Source organism: Artemia sp. Qi Xiang Cuo, chromosome 17, assembly GCF_049724085.1.
Source record: "Artemia sp. Qi Xiang Cuo chromosome 17, ASM4972408v1, whole genome shotgun sequence".
Lineage (NCBI taxonomy): Eukaryota > Metazoa > Arthropoda > Branchiopoda > Anostraca > Artemiidae > Artemia > Artemia sp. Qi Xiang Cuo.
In genome coordinates, this window is record NC_142810.1 from 58101742 (window position 1) to 58119260 (window position 17519).

At 32.8% G+C, this 17519-nt stretch overlaps 1 protein-coding gene across 1 annotated transcript in view; it reads left to right on the forward strand.

Annotated features, from left to right (window-relative positions):
- The window catches only part of LOC148942404 (salivary peroxidase/catechol oxidase-like), a 112305-nt gene extending 104864 nt beyond the window's left edge, over positions 1-7441 (forward strand). Inside the window, exon 16 of the mRNA XM_089102888.1 lies at positions 6293-7441. Within this exon, the coding sequence (XP_088959014.1) occupies positions 6293-6539 (247 nt within the window). The 3' untranslated portion in view covers positions 6540-7441. The remainder of the gene's footprint in view (positions 1-6292) is intronic.
- Positions 7442-17519: the final 10078 nt, after the last annotated feature.

Below are 17519 nucleotides of genomic sequence, written 5' to 3' on the forward strand. Positions count from 1 at the left end.
GGGGGCGCCGGATTTCCAAGCATTATTTAAAAAACGATCAGAAATTAAATTTAAAAAAAACAAGTTTTTTCAACTGAAATGTAAGAAGGAATATTAGAACTTAAAACAAACAGAAATTATAACGTATGTGAGGGGGTTCTCCCCCAAGTCAATACCTCACTCTTTACGCTACAGTTTTTTTTTAGTTCTTTAAAAAGAGCTATCTATTCTAATTAAACGGCCTTTGTGATTCAGGGGTTTGTGAATCAAATTTTTTTTTTACTTTTAACGTAAAGAGCGTGGTATTGAATAAGGGGAGAACCCCCTCATATACGTAATGACATATACGTAATAAAAAAAAACAATGCAAAACAAGCGATACGGCTCAATAGTAATCGAAACTTTTAAAAACGGAATTTTGATGTCAATAAATGTATCAAAAGAATGGGCTTATAATGCTGATTCTAAATATATAAATTTTATTAAGTTTAGTATTACTCATCAAAGGCTACGAGCCTGAGAAAATTTATCTGATTTTTTAAAGAGGGGGGAAACATCCCCTACAAGTGAAAGAATTTTAATAAAAATCACACCGTCAGATTCAGCGTATAAGAAAACCCTATTATATAGGTTTCAAGCTCATATCTGCAAAAATCTGCAACTTTGTATTTTTTGCCAGAAGAAAAATACACGAATATAGAAGTTAGTTACGTAAGTTAATTTGTAAAGACATCCATTTAGCAAAAGAAAAGTAAAATTTTTATGCAAATAAAAGCTGCATTAACTAAAAAACGAACAGAAATTAAATAAAAAAACAAGTTTTTTAAACTGAAAGTAAGGAGCGACAGTAAAGCTTAAAACGAACAGAAATTATTCCGTATATGAAAGGGGCTGTCCCCTCCTCAACGCCTCGCTCTTTACGCTAAAGTTTAACTCTGTCTCACAACTTTATTTTTTAAAACAATAAAAAACTTTGGCGTAAAGAACGAGGCGTTGAAGAGGGGACAGCCCCTTTCATATACGGAATAATTACATTTCAACTGAAATGTAAGAAGGAATATTAGAACTTAAAACGAACAGAAATTATAACGTATGTGAGGGGGTTCTCCCCCTAGTCAATATCTCGCTCTTTACGCTACAGTTTTTTTAGTGCTTTCAAAAGAGCTATCTATTCTAATTAAACGGCCTTTGTGATTCAAGGGGGTTTGGGGCTGTACCCTCCTCAACGCCTCACTCGTTACGCTAAAGTTTGACTCTGTCTCACAACTTTATTTTTTAAAAAAATAAAAAATTTTAGCGTAAAGAGCGTGGCGTTGCGGAGGGGACAGCCACTTTCATATACGGAATAATTACATTTCAACTGAAATGTAAGAAGGAATATTAGAACTTAAAACGAACAGAAATTATAACGTATGTGAGGGGGTTCTCCCCCAAGTCAATACCTCGCTATTTACGCTACAGTTTTTTTAGTGCTTTCAAAAGAGCTATATATTCTAATTAAACGGCCTGTGTGATTCAGGGGTTGGGGGCTGTCCCCGCCTCACCGCCTCACTATTTACGCTAAATTTTGACTCTTTCTCAAAACTTTATTTTTTAAAACAATAAAAAACTTTAGCGTAATGTGCGTGGCGTTGAGGCGGGGACAGCCCCTTTCATATACGGAATAATTACATTTAAACTGAAATGTAAGAAGGAATATTAGAACTTAAAACGAACAGAAATTTTAACGTATATGAGGGGGTTCTCCCCCAAGTCAATACTTCGCTCTTTACGCTACAGTTTTTTTAGTGCTTTCAACAGAGCTATCTATTCTAATTAAACGGCCTTTGTGATTCAGGGGTTTGTGAATAAAAATTTTTTTTAACTTTTAACGTAAAGAGCTTGGTATTGACTAAGGGGAGAACCCCCTCATATACGTAATAACGTATACGTAATAAAAAAAAAACAATAAAAAAACAAGCTATACGGCTCAATATTAATCGAAAATTTTAAAAACGGAATTTTGATTTAAATAAATGTGTCCAAAGAATGTGTTTATAATACTGATTTAAAATATAAAAATTTTATTAAGTTTATTATTATTCATTAAAGGCTACGAACCTAAGAAATTTTACCCGATTTTTTAAGAGGGTGGAAATATTCCCTACAAGTCAAAGAATTTTAATGAAAATCACACCGTCAGATTCAGCGTATCAGAAAACCCTATTATATAGGTTTCAAGCTCATATCTGCAAAAATCTGCAACTTTGTATTTTTTGCCAGAAGAAAAATATACGAATATAGAAGTTAGTTACGTAAGTTAATTTATAAAGACATCCATTTAGCAAAAGAAAAGTAAAATTTTGATGCAAATAAAAGCTGCATTAACTAAAAAACGATCAGAAATTAAATAAAAAAAAACAAGTTTTTTAAAACTGAAAGTAAGGAGTGACATTAAAACTTAAAACGAACAGAAATTATTCCGTATATGAAAGGGGCTGTCCCCTCCTCAACGCCTTGCTCTTTACGCTAAAGTTTGACTCTGTCTCACAACTTTATTTTTTAAAACAATAAAAAACTTCAGGGTAAAGAGCGAGGCGTTGAGGAGGGGACAGCCCCTTTCATTTACGGAATAATTTCTGTTCGTTTTAAGTTTTAATGTCGCTCCTTACTTTCAGTTTAAAAAACTTGTTTTTTTTTTATTTAATAAATATAAAGTAGTAATCTGTGTTTGATCTAATTTTATGAAATGCCACAAGTAAAATGCCTCAATTTCTAAATCGAAAAATATGCCTCGATTGCATGCCTCGACTAAAAGATTTCAAGCGAGTTCACCATTAAGAGGCAACCTTCTTAATGCTCAAATACCTGTTACCTCAAAGGGTCTCAAAAAATTGACGTCTATAGCGTCTTTCATAGCCCTTCTATAACCAAAAATTACTTATTTCCTTTATAACTTTTGACATTTCAGCCGAAAGGGGCTGGATCCTCAGCAAGACATCAAAACTTTATATTTCTTTTTTTATACCCCCAAATATAGAGGCTGCAAGCTCCTCTCTACAAAACTGTGGAATTTCTTTTTCAGCAGAAAGATCACGGATGCGTGTCTATTTGTTTTTTGTTTGTTTTTATTTTCCACAGGGATGATCGTACCGAGCCAATGGTCCTATAAGATTTGGAGAGGGCCCATTTGAAGGAAAATTAAAAGTTATAGTGCCCTTTTAAGTGAACGAAAAGATTGGAGGACTATAATCCCCTTCCCACGTTTTTTCCCGCAGTGATATCCCATCAAAATTTTGAGATAGCCATTTGATCCAGCATAGTTGAAAGGTTAAATAACTGTTCCTCATGGTATGATATGGCCCTCCACATCACCTTTCGGAAAGGGATGTAATCTATGCAATTTGCCAATTATTTACAAATAGTATTTGGTATTGGGAAATATACAGACAGTTTTCGAAGGAAATTTTTACGGGGGGACTTACAACGGGGAGAATTTTTCATGGGAAGAAAGTTTCTTAGAGGGATTTTCCAAGGGAGTAAAGTTTCCAATGTGAATTTCCCATGGAAAGTTTTACACGAAGGATAAGGGAGAGGATTTCCTGGCATAATTTGAAAAGCGGTCAGAAATTAAAGAAAAAAAAAAATTTTTCAACTGAGAGTAAGTAGCGATATTAAAACTTAAAATAAACAGCAATTTTTCTGTATATGAGGGTGGCTACCCCTTCCTCAACCTTCCCTCGTTACGCTAAGGTGTATTACTTCTAATTTAAAATCTTCTTATTTCTAACTCCCTTCATGAGTCCGTTCCTTCCTTCATGTCCATGCTGGCATATCATTGGTAGAGATTTTAGTCTAAGTTTGTTGGAGTATGGTATGCAACTGACTCATTAAGAGGCCAAATTGATCAAGTCCGCTCATATTTAGTTTCAGGTTAATGTAACACGAAAGCAATTTGTAATAGTTTCAACAAAAAGGGACTAGAATCGGGTTCCAGCCCTTTTTAAAAAACATTTTTGAGGAAGGGACAGCCTCTCTCATGTATGGAATAATTTATGTTCATCTTAAGGTTTAATATTGCTCCTTATTTTCAGCTGAAAATCTTTTTTTCATTTAATCATTGCAAGAGCTGACTAAAAACTCCCTTTTGGTATTTTAGTCAAGAATTCCTTACTCCCTTCATGCTCATGTTGGAATATTATCGGTAACGATTATAGTCTAAGTTTGTGAGAGTATAATTTGCAACTGAGCCATTTAGAGGCCAAATTGATCAAGTCCACTCATGTTTAGTTTTAAGTTATTGTTATTGTAATCTGTTTTACTATTTCACTTAAGAAAATCCTTGCGGCTCAGGACTTTTGTGTGTGGGAATCTTATTCTTCCTGTAACGTCTTACTAACGCACACTGCTATGTCAAACCTAGATCAAATATATGTTTGAAAATTCATCTCGAGTGGGAGCTAATACTTCGTGTAGGGCTTAAATTCAAAAACGAAAACAACTTGCGATTTAGGTTTCCTCTAGTTTTTTACATCATAACCTTTTAAATTCGATAGGCCAACTGTTTGAACCTAGGGTATCGGCATACGTAAATTTTGTAAATAAATATGTCATCTGATTTTTGCTAGATTTCATTACCAAATTCAAACCATACCATAAACAACCAAACTTATCATTCTGTTTTGTGTATTCGTGTTATTTGCGCTATCAGTCTATTGAAAGTGATATTACTACTGATTTAGTTATTTTGGAAGTTATTAAGATCTGAGTTTTATTCTGGTTTTTCTTTTTCTTTTTCCTTACATGTTTTGTTTAATTTGCTTAATTCGTTTTTTTTTGTTGATAAAGGATTCCGGACAAGGAGCCGAAATATTCTTAGTTATTTATTATTTAAAGTTTATTGGTTGTCTTTTTTTTTGTCCGCTGCTTTTCTAAAAATATTATACTCATTTTCTTTCTATATTTTTATTAGTTGAATTCTTTGAATAAAAAGGCAGTGTGGTCTAGGAAATTATTTATATGAGATTTATGTAAAAAATCTATGAAAGTATTGGTAACTTGCAAAATTGAAACTGATGCTAAAAAATGACCAACCACATCAAGCGTTTTACGTTTCTGGTTTTACGTTTACGTTTTACGTTTACGTTTTGGTTCATAACAATAAACCAAAGCTATTATAATTTGTGTAGTTACAAAATTGGAGCAGAACCAAGTGTTTGATCTCAGTTTCTGAAAAACAATTAACATGCTTGAAAAAACGCCTCGAACCACTAAAACATTTCAAATGAAGTCTGAAGCAACCCGTCCACTGCTTAAATCATTGGAGGAGGAAATCATTTGAGGAGGAATCATTGGCAATCATTTGAGGAGGGTCTCAAAACATTGGCGTATATGTAGTGTCTTTTTTAGCCCTTCTCTGACCAAAAATTGCTTATTTCCTCTATAATTTTTGACATATCCGCGGAAGGGAGTCAGTGGCGTAATTTCATCAAAATCCTGGGGGGGGGGGGCGAAGTTGGAGCCAATTTTCCCAAACCAAGTGAAAATGATAGTAAAACTGAAAAATAAGGCATTTGGTACCATGAAAATACTATATAGTACTATAAAAATACTTTTTAGCACTATAAAAGAAAATATATACTAAAGAAAACTGATCCGTTTCTGTTGATCCTTGAATTATGCAGACTTATGTTAGTTTTTACAAGATTTTTGAATAAAACAAATTTCAGCTGGGGGCTGGGGGGGGGGGAACTCAGGTCTGGAAGGGAGGGCTAACCTGGGTCTCTCCCTGTCCCATAGCAAATTACACCCCTGAAGAGAGTTTGACCCTCAGTGAGACATCAAAAGATAGTTTTTCGGAGGGTATTTTACACAAGGATTTTTTTCAAGGGGGGAGGGGATACACAAAAAACATGAAAAAACGCATAAAAAATTGTTTGCACCCATTTTTATTTCGTCTTTACGAGTCAGACAAACATTTGGGGGGGGGGGTGTTCAAACCTTACGTTTAGCGTATCATTGCCAAGTTCTATTCCGACAATTATCCTTCAACAATTTTTCTAAAAAAGGTTGGATCCCCCTCCTGTTTTTATATACTTAGCAAATACCGGAAACTATATTTAAATAATTCATCTATACAAGGTTTTTGCGTGTCCAGGTATCCAGGGTTTATATAGGTACTATAGCAAATACACAATCGGAAAGATTTCCCGCATTTTCATAATGCTAGTTTTATGTTGCCTTACATACCAATGTATGTTAAAGACCCTATAAGTTGTCACAAAATAATTTAGTTCTTATATTTAATTCAAAACTTTATGTTTCGTTTTTTCAGTTATGATGACGACTCACTCGATAAACTGAACGAAATAAACGATATTCCAGTGATGCCTTTGCCTAAGGAGGATCGAGAAAAAGCAGCCGAAATTCCTCGACCAATCATGGGCCGCGCCGCGAATGCTGAACGGCGTTCACTCTACCAGGATCAAGATTCTGATAGAAAAAGCTATATAGATGGCGATATTGATATATTTGATTTATATCGCGCTCATGCATTCAATAATAAGTTATTTTATGGTTAAAAGTAGTAATGTACCAGATTTTTGGAAAAGGTATGCGCCGCTAAAACGATCGACTTCAACGCAAAAAATAATAAAAGTTATATTTTCACCTTAATCTACGAGCCTTAATTCTTATGTTTCATAAAATTTATTTTCATATATAGTTTCACCTTATTTTCTCCTGATTATATACTAATCTTGTGACCTAAGTATCGAAAGGGATAGATTTCCATGGAAACCGAAACGTCCCCTCAAACAATTCAATATTTATTTTCGGTTTATTAATTGTTTTTCTTGAGTTTAAACATACCCTAATCATTTACCCTTGTTAAAGATTATCATAAAACTTATTCCTTAGAAAATTTAATTCCAAACTTATATTTCATTAGTTATCTACTAACATTTTTAACTCTTTACCCAAAGCATGGTTTTCCATGGAAATCAAAACGTCTGCTCAAAGAACTAAATGCAGCCTTTGGTTTATAAAAAAATAGAAATTTTGAGTATGTCAAAAACAGAACTAAATAACTTAGAATAGATAAGAAATTAATGTTTAACTTAAAAAAATAATTATAGATATCATCGAACCAATCATATATACCTAAGTCATTGAACCTTGATAAAATTACCCTTTTTAAAAGTTGTCCTAAACTTATCGTCTTAGATAAATGGAATTTTTGTCCAGACACTTTGGGAACAAATATTTAAATTACGATTTAACGAAGAAATATTTTATTTTTATTTTTGCGGTGGCAGAACGTATTGAATTGAAATATTCAAAAGTATTATTATTTATATATAATTATTAGTTTTGTATTTTAAGATTTATTGCTTTCTTAAGTTTGAATATATCCTAAGTATTTACTTTAGCTGAAAATTATTTTTCTTACATTCTCTTATTTATTATTTACAATAAATTTACAGATAATTACAAATAACTAGAATAATTACAAAAAACAATTAAAAAAATTAAAAAATTATTATATAAATAAATTACAAAAATTACAAAAAAAATAATTACAAAATTACAAACTACAAGTAAATTACAAATAATTATTTACAATAAATTTAAAAATAATTACAAATAATAATTACAAATAATTACAATAATTAAAAAAAATAATAAAAAAATTATTAAGTAAATAAATTACAAAAATTTCAAAAAAAAATAATTACAAAATTACAAACTACAAATAATTATTTACAATAAATTTTTTAATTACTTATTTACTACAGTTTTTTATTAATTCTCTTATTTGTTCTTACTGGCTTCCTTAAGTTATTGTTAAGGTGTTCTTATTTTTAATCTATTCTATTTTTAGTTTAGAATAAATAATAAGAGTATGTAGACCTTAGGGGAATTTGGTACCTGGTGAGTTTTGTGAAGAAGTTAGTAAAGGAGGGGGTGAACTGTGGTATTTGGTATCAAACATGTGTATTGATGTTTATTTATTGTACAATACGTCCTATCTTTGGGCTTTTCCTATCTGGTGTTTTTTGTGTAAACCAATTCACAAATAATTCTATTTGCTTCACAACTTTATTCCTATAACACTTACAGCTCTTAGAAAGTGTTACTGATTTTTTTTGCAGAAGTTTTTTGTATTAATTTGTGTTTTTTTCACCATTCAATGTGACACAAAGTAGCTGATTATTTATTTCTAGTAGCGCAGATGTGTAAATTTCTTTTGTGCACCATTGAAATATTTCACAGAAAATTAATTAGTTAGAAGATTTCACAGAAGTTTAATTAATTCACAGAAAATTTCATTTGATTTCTTTTGCAGAAGTTTTTGTATTAATTTGTGTTTTTTCACCCTTCGATGTGACACAAAGTAGCTGATTATTTATTTCTAGTAGTGCAGATGTGTGCATCCCTTTTGTGCACCATTGAAATATTTCACAGAAAATTAATTAATCAGAAGATTTCACAGAAGTTTAATTAATTCACAGAAAATTTCATTTGATTTCTTTTGCAGAAGTTTTTGTATTAATTTGTGTTTTTTCACCGTTCGATGTGACACAAAGTAGCTGATTATCTATTTCTAGTAGTGCAGATGTGTGCATCCCTTTTGTGCACCATTGAAATATTTCACAGAAAATTAATTAATTAGAAGATTTCATAGAAGTTTAATTAATTCACAGAAAATTTCATTTGATTTCTTTTGCAGAAGTTTTTGTATTAATTTGTGTTTTTTCCCCATTCGATGTGACACAAAGTAGCTGATTATTTATTTCTAGTAGTGCAGATGTGTGCATCCCTTTTGTGTAATATTGAAATATTTCACAGAAAATTAATTAATTAGAAGATTTCACAGAAGTTTAATTAATTCACAGAAAATTTCATTTGCTTCACAATTTTATTCCTAGAAGACTTTTGAAAGTACTCTTTTGAAAGTACTAAAAAAAACGTTAGCGTAAAGAGCGAGGTATTGACAAGGGGTGAGCCCCCCTCATATGCGTAATGATTTCTGTTCGTTTTATGTTTTAACGTTGCTCCTTACTTTCAGTTGAAAAAACTTGCTTTTTATTTGATTTCTGATCATTTTTAAATATGCTGTGAAATCCAGCGCCCCCTTCAGAAAAATGTCCCTTCCCCCACGAAAACACCCTCAATGGAAATATCCTCCCACGTAGCCACTTAGAGAGTGCTTTTTATATTATTTTGCATACTTGTTTTTTATTTATTTGTGTTATTTCACCACTCGATGTGACACAAAGTAGCCGATTCATTTGTTTATGTTAGTGCAGATTTGTGCATCCCTTTTGTGCACCATTGAAATATATTGTTTAATTAATTCACATAAAACTTCATTTGCTTCAAAATTTTATTCCTAGAAGACTTACTCCTCATAGAGTGTGTTTTTTATATAATGATTGCGTTTTATTAATTTGTGTTTTTCACCATTCGATATGACACAAAGTAACCAATTATTTGTTTCTGATAGTGCAGATGTGTGCATCCCTGTTGTGAGCCATTGAAATGTATGGTTTAATTTGTTGTTTTTAGCGTAATTGTTTGTAAACTATTTTGTCTTTTTTTTTTGTTTTTGTTTTGTTTTGATGTCTAACGACAAGCCACGAAATTTTTGTTCCTAATACAGCGGATGTTTGTATCCCATTATCCATTATTGTATTCATATTTAAAACATTTATATTTATTATTGCTTCATTTTCTTATCGGCAACGAGTAATTGGTAAATCGGCTGTAAGATCTATTATTGAATTCCATATTACTATTTAATGTGTTTTCCAAAAATATTATTATACGGAAAACTTCATATTTGACTCATTTCAATGTCGGACATACAACTTTGAAAAAGTTCGAGAAAATATTGAACTACCAAGAACATGAGAAAATTCGGTAATTCATAGCCGCCAATTAATGAAGAAAAACCAGAAATTTCTAACAAAACTTTACTCAGCCTTTTTTTGTACAAAGGAATAGATGAAACTTCATAGAATTAAAATTAAAAGTTGGATCTTCGAAAAAGAAATTAAAAGCGAAAAGTCACTTTCTTAAGTAACGGTTAAAAGTGAATGACCACAAAAAAAATATGATGTTGAATGGCAGATCAAACTGGCATTTGGAGTTTATTTTGTGCAAGACTTATTCGTCGCTGTTTTAGAAAATGTGTCTCTTTATTTTGTAAATATATTTAATGTATATTTATTAATAAATTATATATTTTTTCTTAACTTAATTAGCGTCGTTTTACCTTGATTTTTTTGTAACGTCATACTGAATAAGTTTGTTTCAATTTAAAATTTTAGGAGCTTGTAAGTTTTCCAATGCTGGAAAAACCAAATATTAGAAATGCTTTATTCTGCATCATTCTAGGGTCAACTAAATATTTTGAATGATTCTTTTCTGTTTCCACTGAAATTAGGCTATTAGGGGCATTTTTGGCACAATATAACTATTTCTCTCTCAAACAGTTGGGCCTAGCTTTTTCACAGGCAAAAATGAGCTAAAATAACTTTCGTGCAAAAGAGAAGGAAACAATTGAGGATTGAAATACTTCACGAAGAACATTTTCTTATGACCATGACGAGATTCAGTGCCATCTCGAATCACTGCCGTTTTCATTGCAATTTGGTGCCGATTTGGCAAATCGATGCCAAAAAAAGCTAGGTGTGTCCGGTCCTTCACTATTGAGTGGTACTATTATAAGTATATTGTTGAAAAAACAGACTCTCCTTTTTCTTTCGAATCCAGACTTTTAGCTACAATGTTTTGAACTTTGCTAATAAAAGAGACTCCCTTTTTTGGAGATGCCACCATTGACTGCTTCGGTTTCAAAAGGTTTGTGAAGAGGATTCTATCATTTTTACTTACGTTAATTAAAAATAGAAGGAACAGAGAGATCAAACAAAGAGCTCTGAAAATAAACCTAAAAATCAGACCACTGCTAGAATCTGCGAAATTTAATATTAATTTATATTAATAAGATTTTATATATAATGTTATTTAATTATACAATTAATAGATTTAATATAATTAATTTAATATAACTTAATTAATTTTAATTAGTTAAAATTTTAATATAATAAAAATAATTTAACATAATTAATATAATTAATGAATTAATATAATTCATTTAACATTAATTTAATACTATCGAGTATTACTATTATAAGTGCGTTGCTAATGAAACAGACTCTATTTTTGCTTCTGAATCTAGGTTCATAGCTACAATGTCTTGGATTTTTATCAAGAAAACAAATACATTATTATAAATATATTGTTGCTAAAATTTGGAGATGACATCTCCCTTTTTTGGAGATGACAGCATGGACTGCTTTGGTCTCAAAAGATGTGTGGATATAGCCAAGGCCATACCCAGGATTTTTTTTCGGAGGGGGTTTTACCACAAAAAAAAATTTCGGGTGGGGAGGTTACACAAAAAAGACGAAAAAACGCATTCAAAATTTGTTTATATCCATTTTTGTTGCTTTTTTTATGAGTAAGAAAAACATTTAAGGAGGGGGGGGGGGGCCAAACCGGGGAACCCCCCCCCAGGTTACGGCCCTGGATATAGCAATAATTTTTACCCGTGTCAATTAATAATAGAAAGAAAAGGGAACGACGCCAGATGCTACCTTGGTAAACCCTACATTTTATCAGATGGTCACGGGTCTTAACTTCTGGGGAAAACTTTCGTAGAATGACTCTTTAAAAATGCTCTTTTTCCCATGCTACACTTAAACAATGATCTCCTATCTTAGCCCCTTTAGCAGCCTTCTTTTCCAAACTCCACAGCCTTGCAAATTAGTAGTATTGGTACAATTAAAGGTACGGGGGTAATATGGCATTACTGTGTCAATTAAAGGTACGGGGGTAATAGGACATTACTGTGTCAATCTAAGGTACGGGGGTAATAGATTACTGTGTCAATTAAAGGTACGGGGGTAATAGGACATTACTGTGTCAATTAAAGGTACGGGGGTAATAGGACATTACTGTATGAATTAAAGAGACAAGACAGGTATACGGATGTTTTATGTTTATGGATGTTTTATGTTTATGGATTTTTACTGTTCATTGTACTGGTATTAAATATCATGTTTTCTGTTAAAAGTCATGACTTTTTTCATGCATTGATGGTTTTTTTCCTGGTATTGTTATATGGTGGGTGTTTTATATAATGTTTTTTTTTTGTATGGATGTTTTATTGTACAAAGTAGAAACTTGCAATTGCTATTTTAGTCTATAGTTGGTAGTGGGAGTATCAAGAAGGAGAATGAATGGAATTCAGAAGGAGAATATCTTATGGAATCAAGTAAAACGGAAAAAATATTAAGTGACAGATTATGGCGTTTTAGAATTATTTCTTCAACGAGAAATATAATCCCTAGAAATGCTCAACAGTGTATTATGAGCTGATTTCCCAGCTTTGGATTTTTGTATGAAGTTTATGCGTTATGAATCAAACACATTGACCCAATTTATTGATATATTAATTGAAACGAAGCAAAATAACATTGTGATTCTGCTTTTAACCACTACCTAGACATTCATTCTTTAAAACAATAGGAAATAAGTTTTTGTGACGCTATTCGATTATTCCTCCTCCTAGAAGACAATGTTATTTTATTGATTTTGAGTCAGTTTCTGTTTGGCAGTGAGACAGACAAAAGCAAAAAAATGTATCATACATGTTCACTATGTTTATATACATTGGACAGCTGGTCATCATGTGAGAACTGTACTACAGTTGATGACTATAATGAAAAGTGTAGACTATGCAATCCGTGTAAATTGCATAAAGGATATGCTGTACAAATTAAAAACTGTAATACCTGTCTTGAAGACACTTGTGACTCTCATCCTAATGGGTATCTATGCTCCAATTGTCATTATGATAAGTGTGACCAATGGGAAAATACTTACCCTGGTATGATTAGACAAAAACCCTAAACGTGACTTCAGCTTATTTCTACGGGATTGGTATCGTCGCGGCTTTAAATTGTATTGGGAAGAAGAATTTGGAGCACGTTTCAATTGTAAAAACATGAAGAGAGTATGGTTCCTGCGTCATCGTTGTGAGGACAATGCTATTAATGATAATAAACCTAGTGATTTTTATTTGGCTGTGATAGAAAGTGACTCTTCATATGAGAATATTGTGTGCAACATTACTTCAAATAATCAGATAGAAACAGGTGAATTTTTCAATATGAATCGTAATAGTATCATTGACTTCACAAGAAGATTTAATAAAAATGAAGTTACAATATATTGTGGAAAACGTGACCCTGACTTTGCACAACAGGATCAGTAAGAGTTGAATCCAAATGATCTGCCCCCACTAATCGTTGCCGACGACGATGACTATGATGATGAAAATCTAAATGACTATGAAGAATAAGAAGAAATCTAAACAAATGAAGAAAAAAGACTTTTTTATAGTGCATTTATATTTTATTAATAAACAAATTCACATACATTTTTAAAACACTTTATTCTTAGGGCACTGAAATCAATACTGTACAGGTCTGAGAGGGTATTTTCTACTAGAAAGTCATTTAAACGAGGACTGTGTACATAAATGTTGAGAAATTCACTGAAAGTATAACCATGACATCGAAAAATGAAATAAAGTAATGCATGAAAACCACAGCTTTCGGTTGATAAATCTTGTACTCGCATCCGATTTTGAATAATTTTCTTCCCACTTCCTTCAAGGTAGTTTTTGATGTGTGGTGTGTAGAATACATATTGTAGGCCAAGAGAATAAAAAAATTCTATATTCGTTGCAGGTTGAAAGATGCTTAGCCAGTGACCCGTCTTCACATTCTATTAACTGCAACTAAAAATGATATTGGTTTTTTTAACAGTAGGAATATAATCTAGGGACTATGAGGGTATACAGTAGGATTTTTATTTGGACATAAAAGGATCCATGTTAAATACATCGATTATTTGATTGGTGTTCATGGTGCCAAGTCTAAAAGAACACTACCGTCAGGGGTAATTTCCCAGTAGGTTTCAAATTGATTGAGTGAGATTAATGTTACACTCTCTGTCCATGGTTTGTCAAAGGTAAACTCTAAACGTACAGTACCCGCTCGGACAATACTCATATCTTGAGTACCAAAAAAGTCCAAAACAATGATACCATGACTTTTTGCGAACATTGAATCGGTTATACCATTTTCAAATAATTGAGAATCTCAATATAGGGATTGCATTGTCAACTCATATAGGGCTCCATAGGATTTACCAAAGGATAAGTTTTAGAGAGGAATTCCATTTACTTTACATACAAGAGAGGAAAGTCCAAATAATTCAAATTCATGTGGCGAACATGTCTACGATCCTATGACACTTTTTACAAAAGCCAAGGCAAGTTTCGAAGGAATTTCCCCATTGATAAATAAAGAATCGGTGTAGGTATTTGATCCAGTGGTAATATGACGTTGATTGGCGATTGTGTGAGGAAAGAGCAGTTTGATATTATTTTCAGAAGCTCTTAGTTCTTCAATTGCCAAAGCAACAGAACTCATAACTTGTTTTTTCCGCGCATGAAGTATTGCCGAGGTGAGATTGACATTGGCATCGGGTGCTGCATCAAGTGTTTTTCTCAATATGAAATTGGACGGTGCAAGTTGTAACTTTAAATCAATTTTAACATTGGTGGGCATCTATTGAGATACATTAAATATTTCATGATTGAGTCTACCAACTAAATGATACTCCTTGCTCACTGCCCAGGTGAGTTCACCATCAGTATCAACATTTGATCAATAGTCATAGCCCATTAACAGACCTCTCAATTTCTGACAGGCCATTTGAGTCATCAACATAAATTGCATGTAACTCGCATAGTTTGATAGATTATTGCTAGTGCTCACCAATGTTCAATTTATGCAGGCACATATTTGTTTAAATAAATTGTGTAGTATACCATTTTCATAGGATAGTCCATCGACGTTGGAGAGAGCTAAATTGTCAGACTTTTTCCTAACCACAACTTTTAAATCAATAAATGTGGATGATAAATCTATGAAGTAGTCTTCATTGGAATAAATTTCAAAATGTATGTTTTCAGAGACGGGTTGCTGTGGATAGAATTGTTCATAGTACCCGTGTTTTACACTGACATCAACACTTTCTGCATTGAAAAGATTTAGAGATGTGGTGACAGTGGGATGAGATTCATTGTGGGGTAGACATGCCATCTAGGGAAAGAAATCCCTTTTCGATCTAACAATTTTTCTTCTTGGTTTCTTATTCTTATTTTTCTTTGATAAGAGTGATGATGATGTCTTTCGCTTCTGACCTGAGTAGAAATTGATGAGTGAAGAGATATTTCTCCTCCTTTTAAAACCTTTTCCACTTTGTCGTGATTTCAATCGCTCGCCAAGGGATCGTGCGCTGGACCTGAGATTTTTTGAAACACTTTCTTTAAAATCTTTACCATCCCCCCAATCGTGTAGTGTAGAGGATGCAAAATCTGCAGCAACCGGCGCAATATATTTTTCAGCCAGCGGTATTGCAGAGCAAAACAGCTTAGCAAACCAACTGCCAAGACCGTAGCCCGACATTGACGAAGGGCTATTATAATAGTCCATTCCATGACCCAATTGTCGTGGTTGGAGAGCAGTAACATAGCAATAAATATCAGAACATACAAGTATATTTTTTCTATTAGCCATTTTGTTGTTGCCGAATGGGTCGAAAATGACCTGTAATCACGGCCACACCTTTTGTTATTCCTAGAGGATCACCTAACTTACTTCTTAGTGTTAACTCATAGAGTTTCAAATACGAAGAGTTTACTGGAACATACTGAAGATGCTTTATATTATAGTAATGAACAAGTTCATGGGTTGTTTTTCTTTCAAGAACACGTAGGAGGGGGACATTTGAATCACCAACTCTTGATGTTTCCACAAAGGATGCATAAGGAAATATACAAGAGTCCGAGGCAAAACCAGGTGGATAATCAGCGAAAATAACTTGATCCATCCCGCTAGCAGTGCCTGCGTTTTTCCCATTGATCATATTCTGTTAAAACCAAGAACATCTTTCATGTCACGTTGACGATACGTTATGGGTGTAGTGTCCAAGAGTTTGGAGACTTTCAAAAGTTCAGTGGACCATAAGTAATTACCCTTTTCAAAAACATTAGTAGTTCGATGGACTCGAACTGTATCAGCAACATTAAATTTCTTCTTTTTCTTCTCATTACCACCACCATTGGAATATTGTTTAAGAAAAGTGTCAAATGCATTGACATCATGATGAACTTCTGTTGGGGTTGAGTTGGACAGGGATCGATTTGGACGTTGATTATAAATCAACATGACTTTATCCAAATCATGAATAAAAGCAGCAGTATTTTTCAAAGTGCAATACCTAGAAATTAAAAGTCGAATATTTCTTATCAGCCGTTCGGCCAATGCTGCCTTTATTGGACTATGACTATGATAGAGGATTGCATTATATTTCAGTAGAACCTTCTTTACATGGGGATTAACAAATTCACTACCCCGATCCGTTTGAATCTTCGTATAGCAATCCTGTTCAAGGATGATTTCAAGAGCCTTAGCAACTTCTTCGCCGTTCTTTGACTGCAGTGGAATGGCATATGCATAGCGACTAAAAACACTGATTGCAAGTAGAATATACTTGTATGGGTGATTATGACGCCGTTGAATCTCATCCAGAGTCAAAAGATCTGCTTGTAGTATTTGTAATGGGGAAAAGGCCTTAGCTTTTCAATAGTGATTACCACGAACTCTACGATTACGATGTAGAGTGTAAATTGATTCATTCTGTAGATACTCTGCCGCCCGATTTTTTTCAAGTCCAGTGACTTGAGCAAGTGTGGTGGGTGATTTTATACTTCCCACTGTAACAATATTCTCATAAACATGTTTCAATGCTTCAACCATTTTGAACGTAAACACGTAGTGAAGTGTCCACTACCCATTTGCATACTAACAGGTGATGGTGAGGGGGATGCAGTGATATTAAGACGTCTTCGCTTGACTCCCCCACTCATAACTTTTGTCAAATCATTTCAACTTGGCGTGCTAGTAATATTTTCCGAAAATGATTTAAAAACATTTTTTGATATTTGACTAAATTCCTTTAATTGTTTTAAAATATGTTTATTGGCAATAAGGTTTTTGGGAAAGTTTGATGAGTTTAAAAATGTATGCAAATGACTGTCAAATGATACAAGTATTTTACGATTCATAACCAAATCTGATATTAAATCAAGTAAATGTAGGTCTTGCCATGGATTATAACTTGATTCCCATTAGCATAAATTTGAATATTTTCACTTTCATTGAGATATGTCAAGAGTCTTTTACACTGTTCACGATAGGAATGTGGCATTAGATCTGCAACACTTGTCATAACTTTAGATAAATCTTCTTCTTCTTTTGCTATTATCGTTGTTGTTGATGATGATGATGATGATGATGTTGGAGTCATTTCCTTATTGTGATCAATGACATTTACTTTAAGTGGTCTCTCACGAT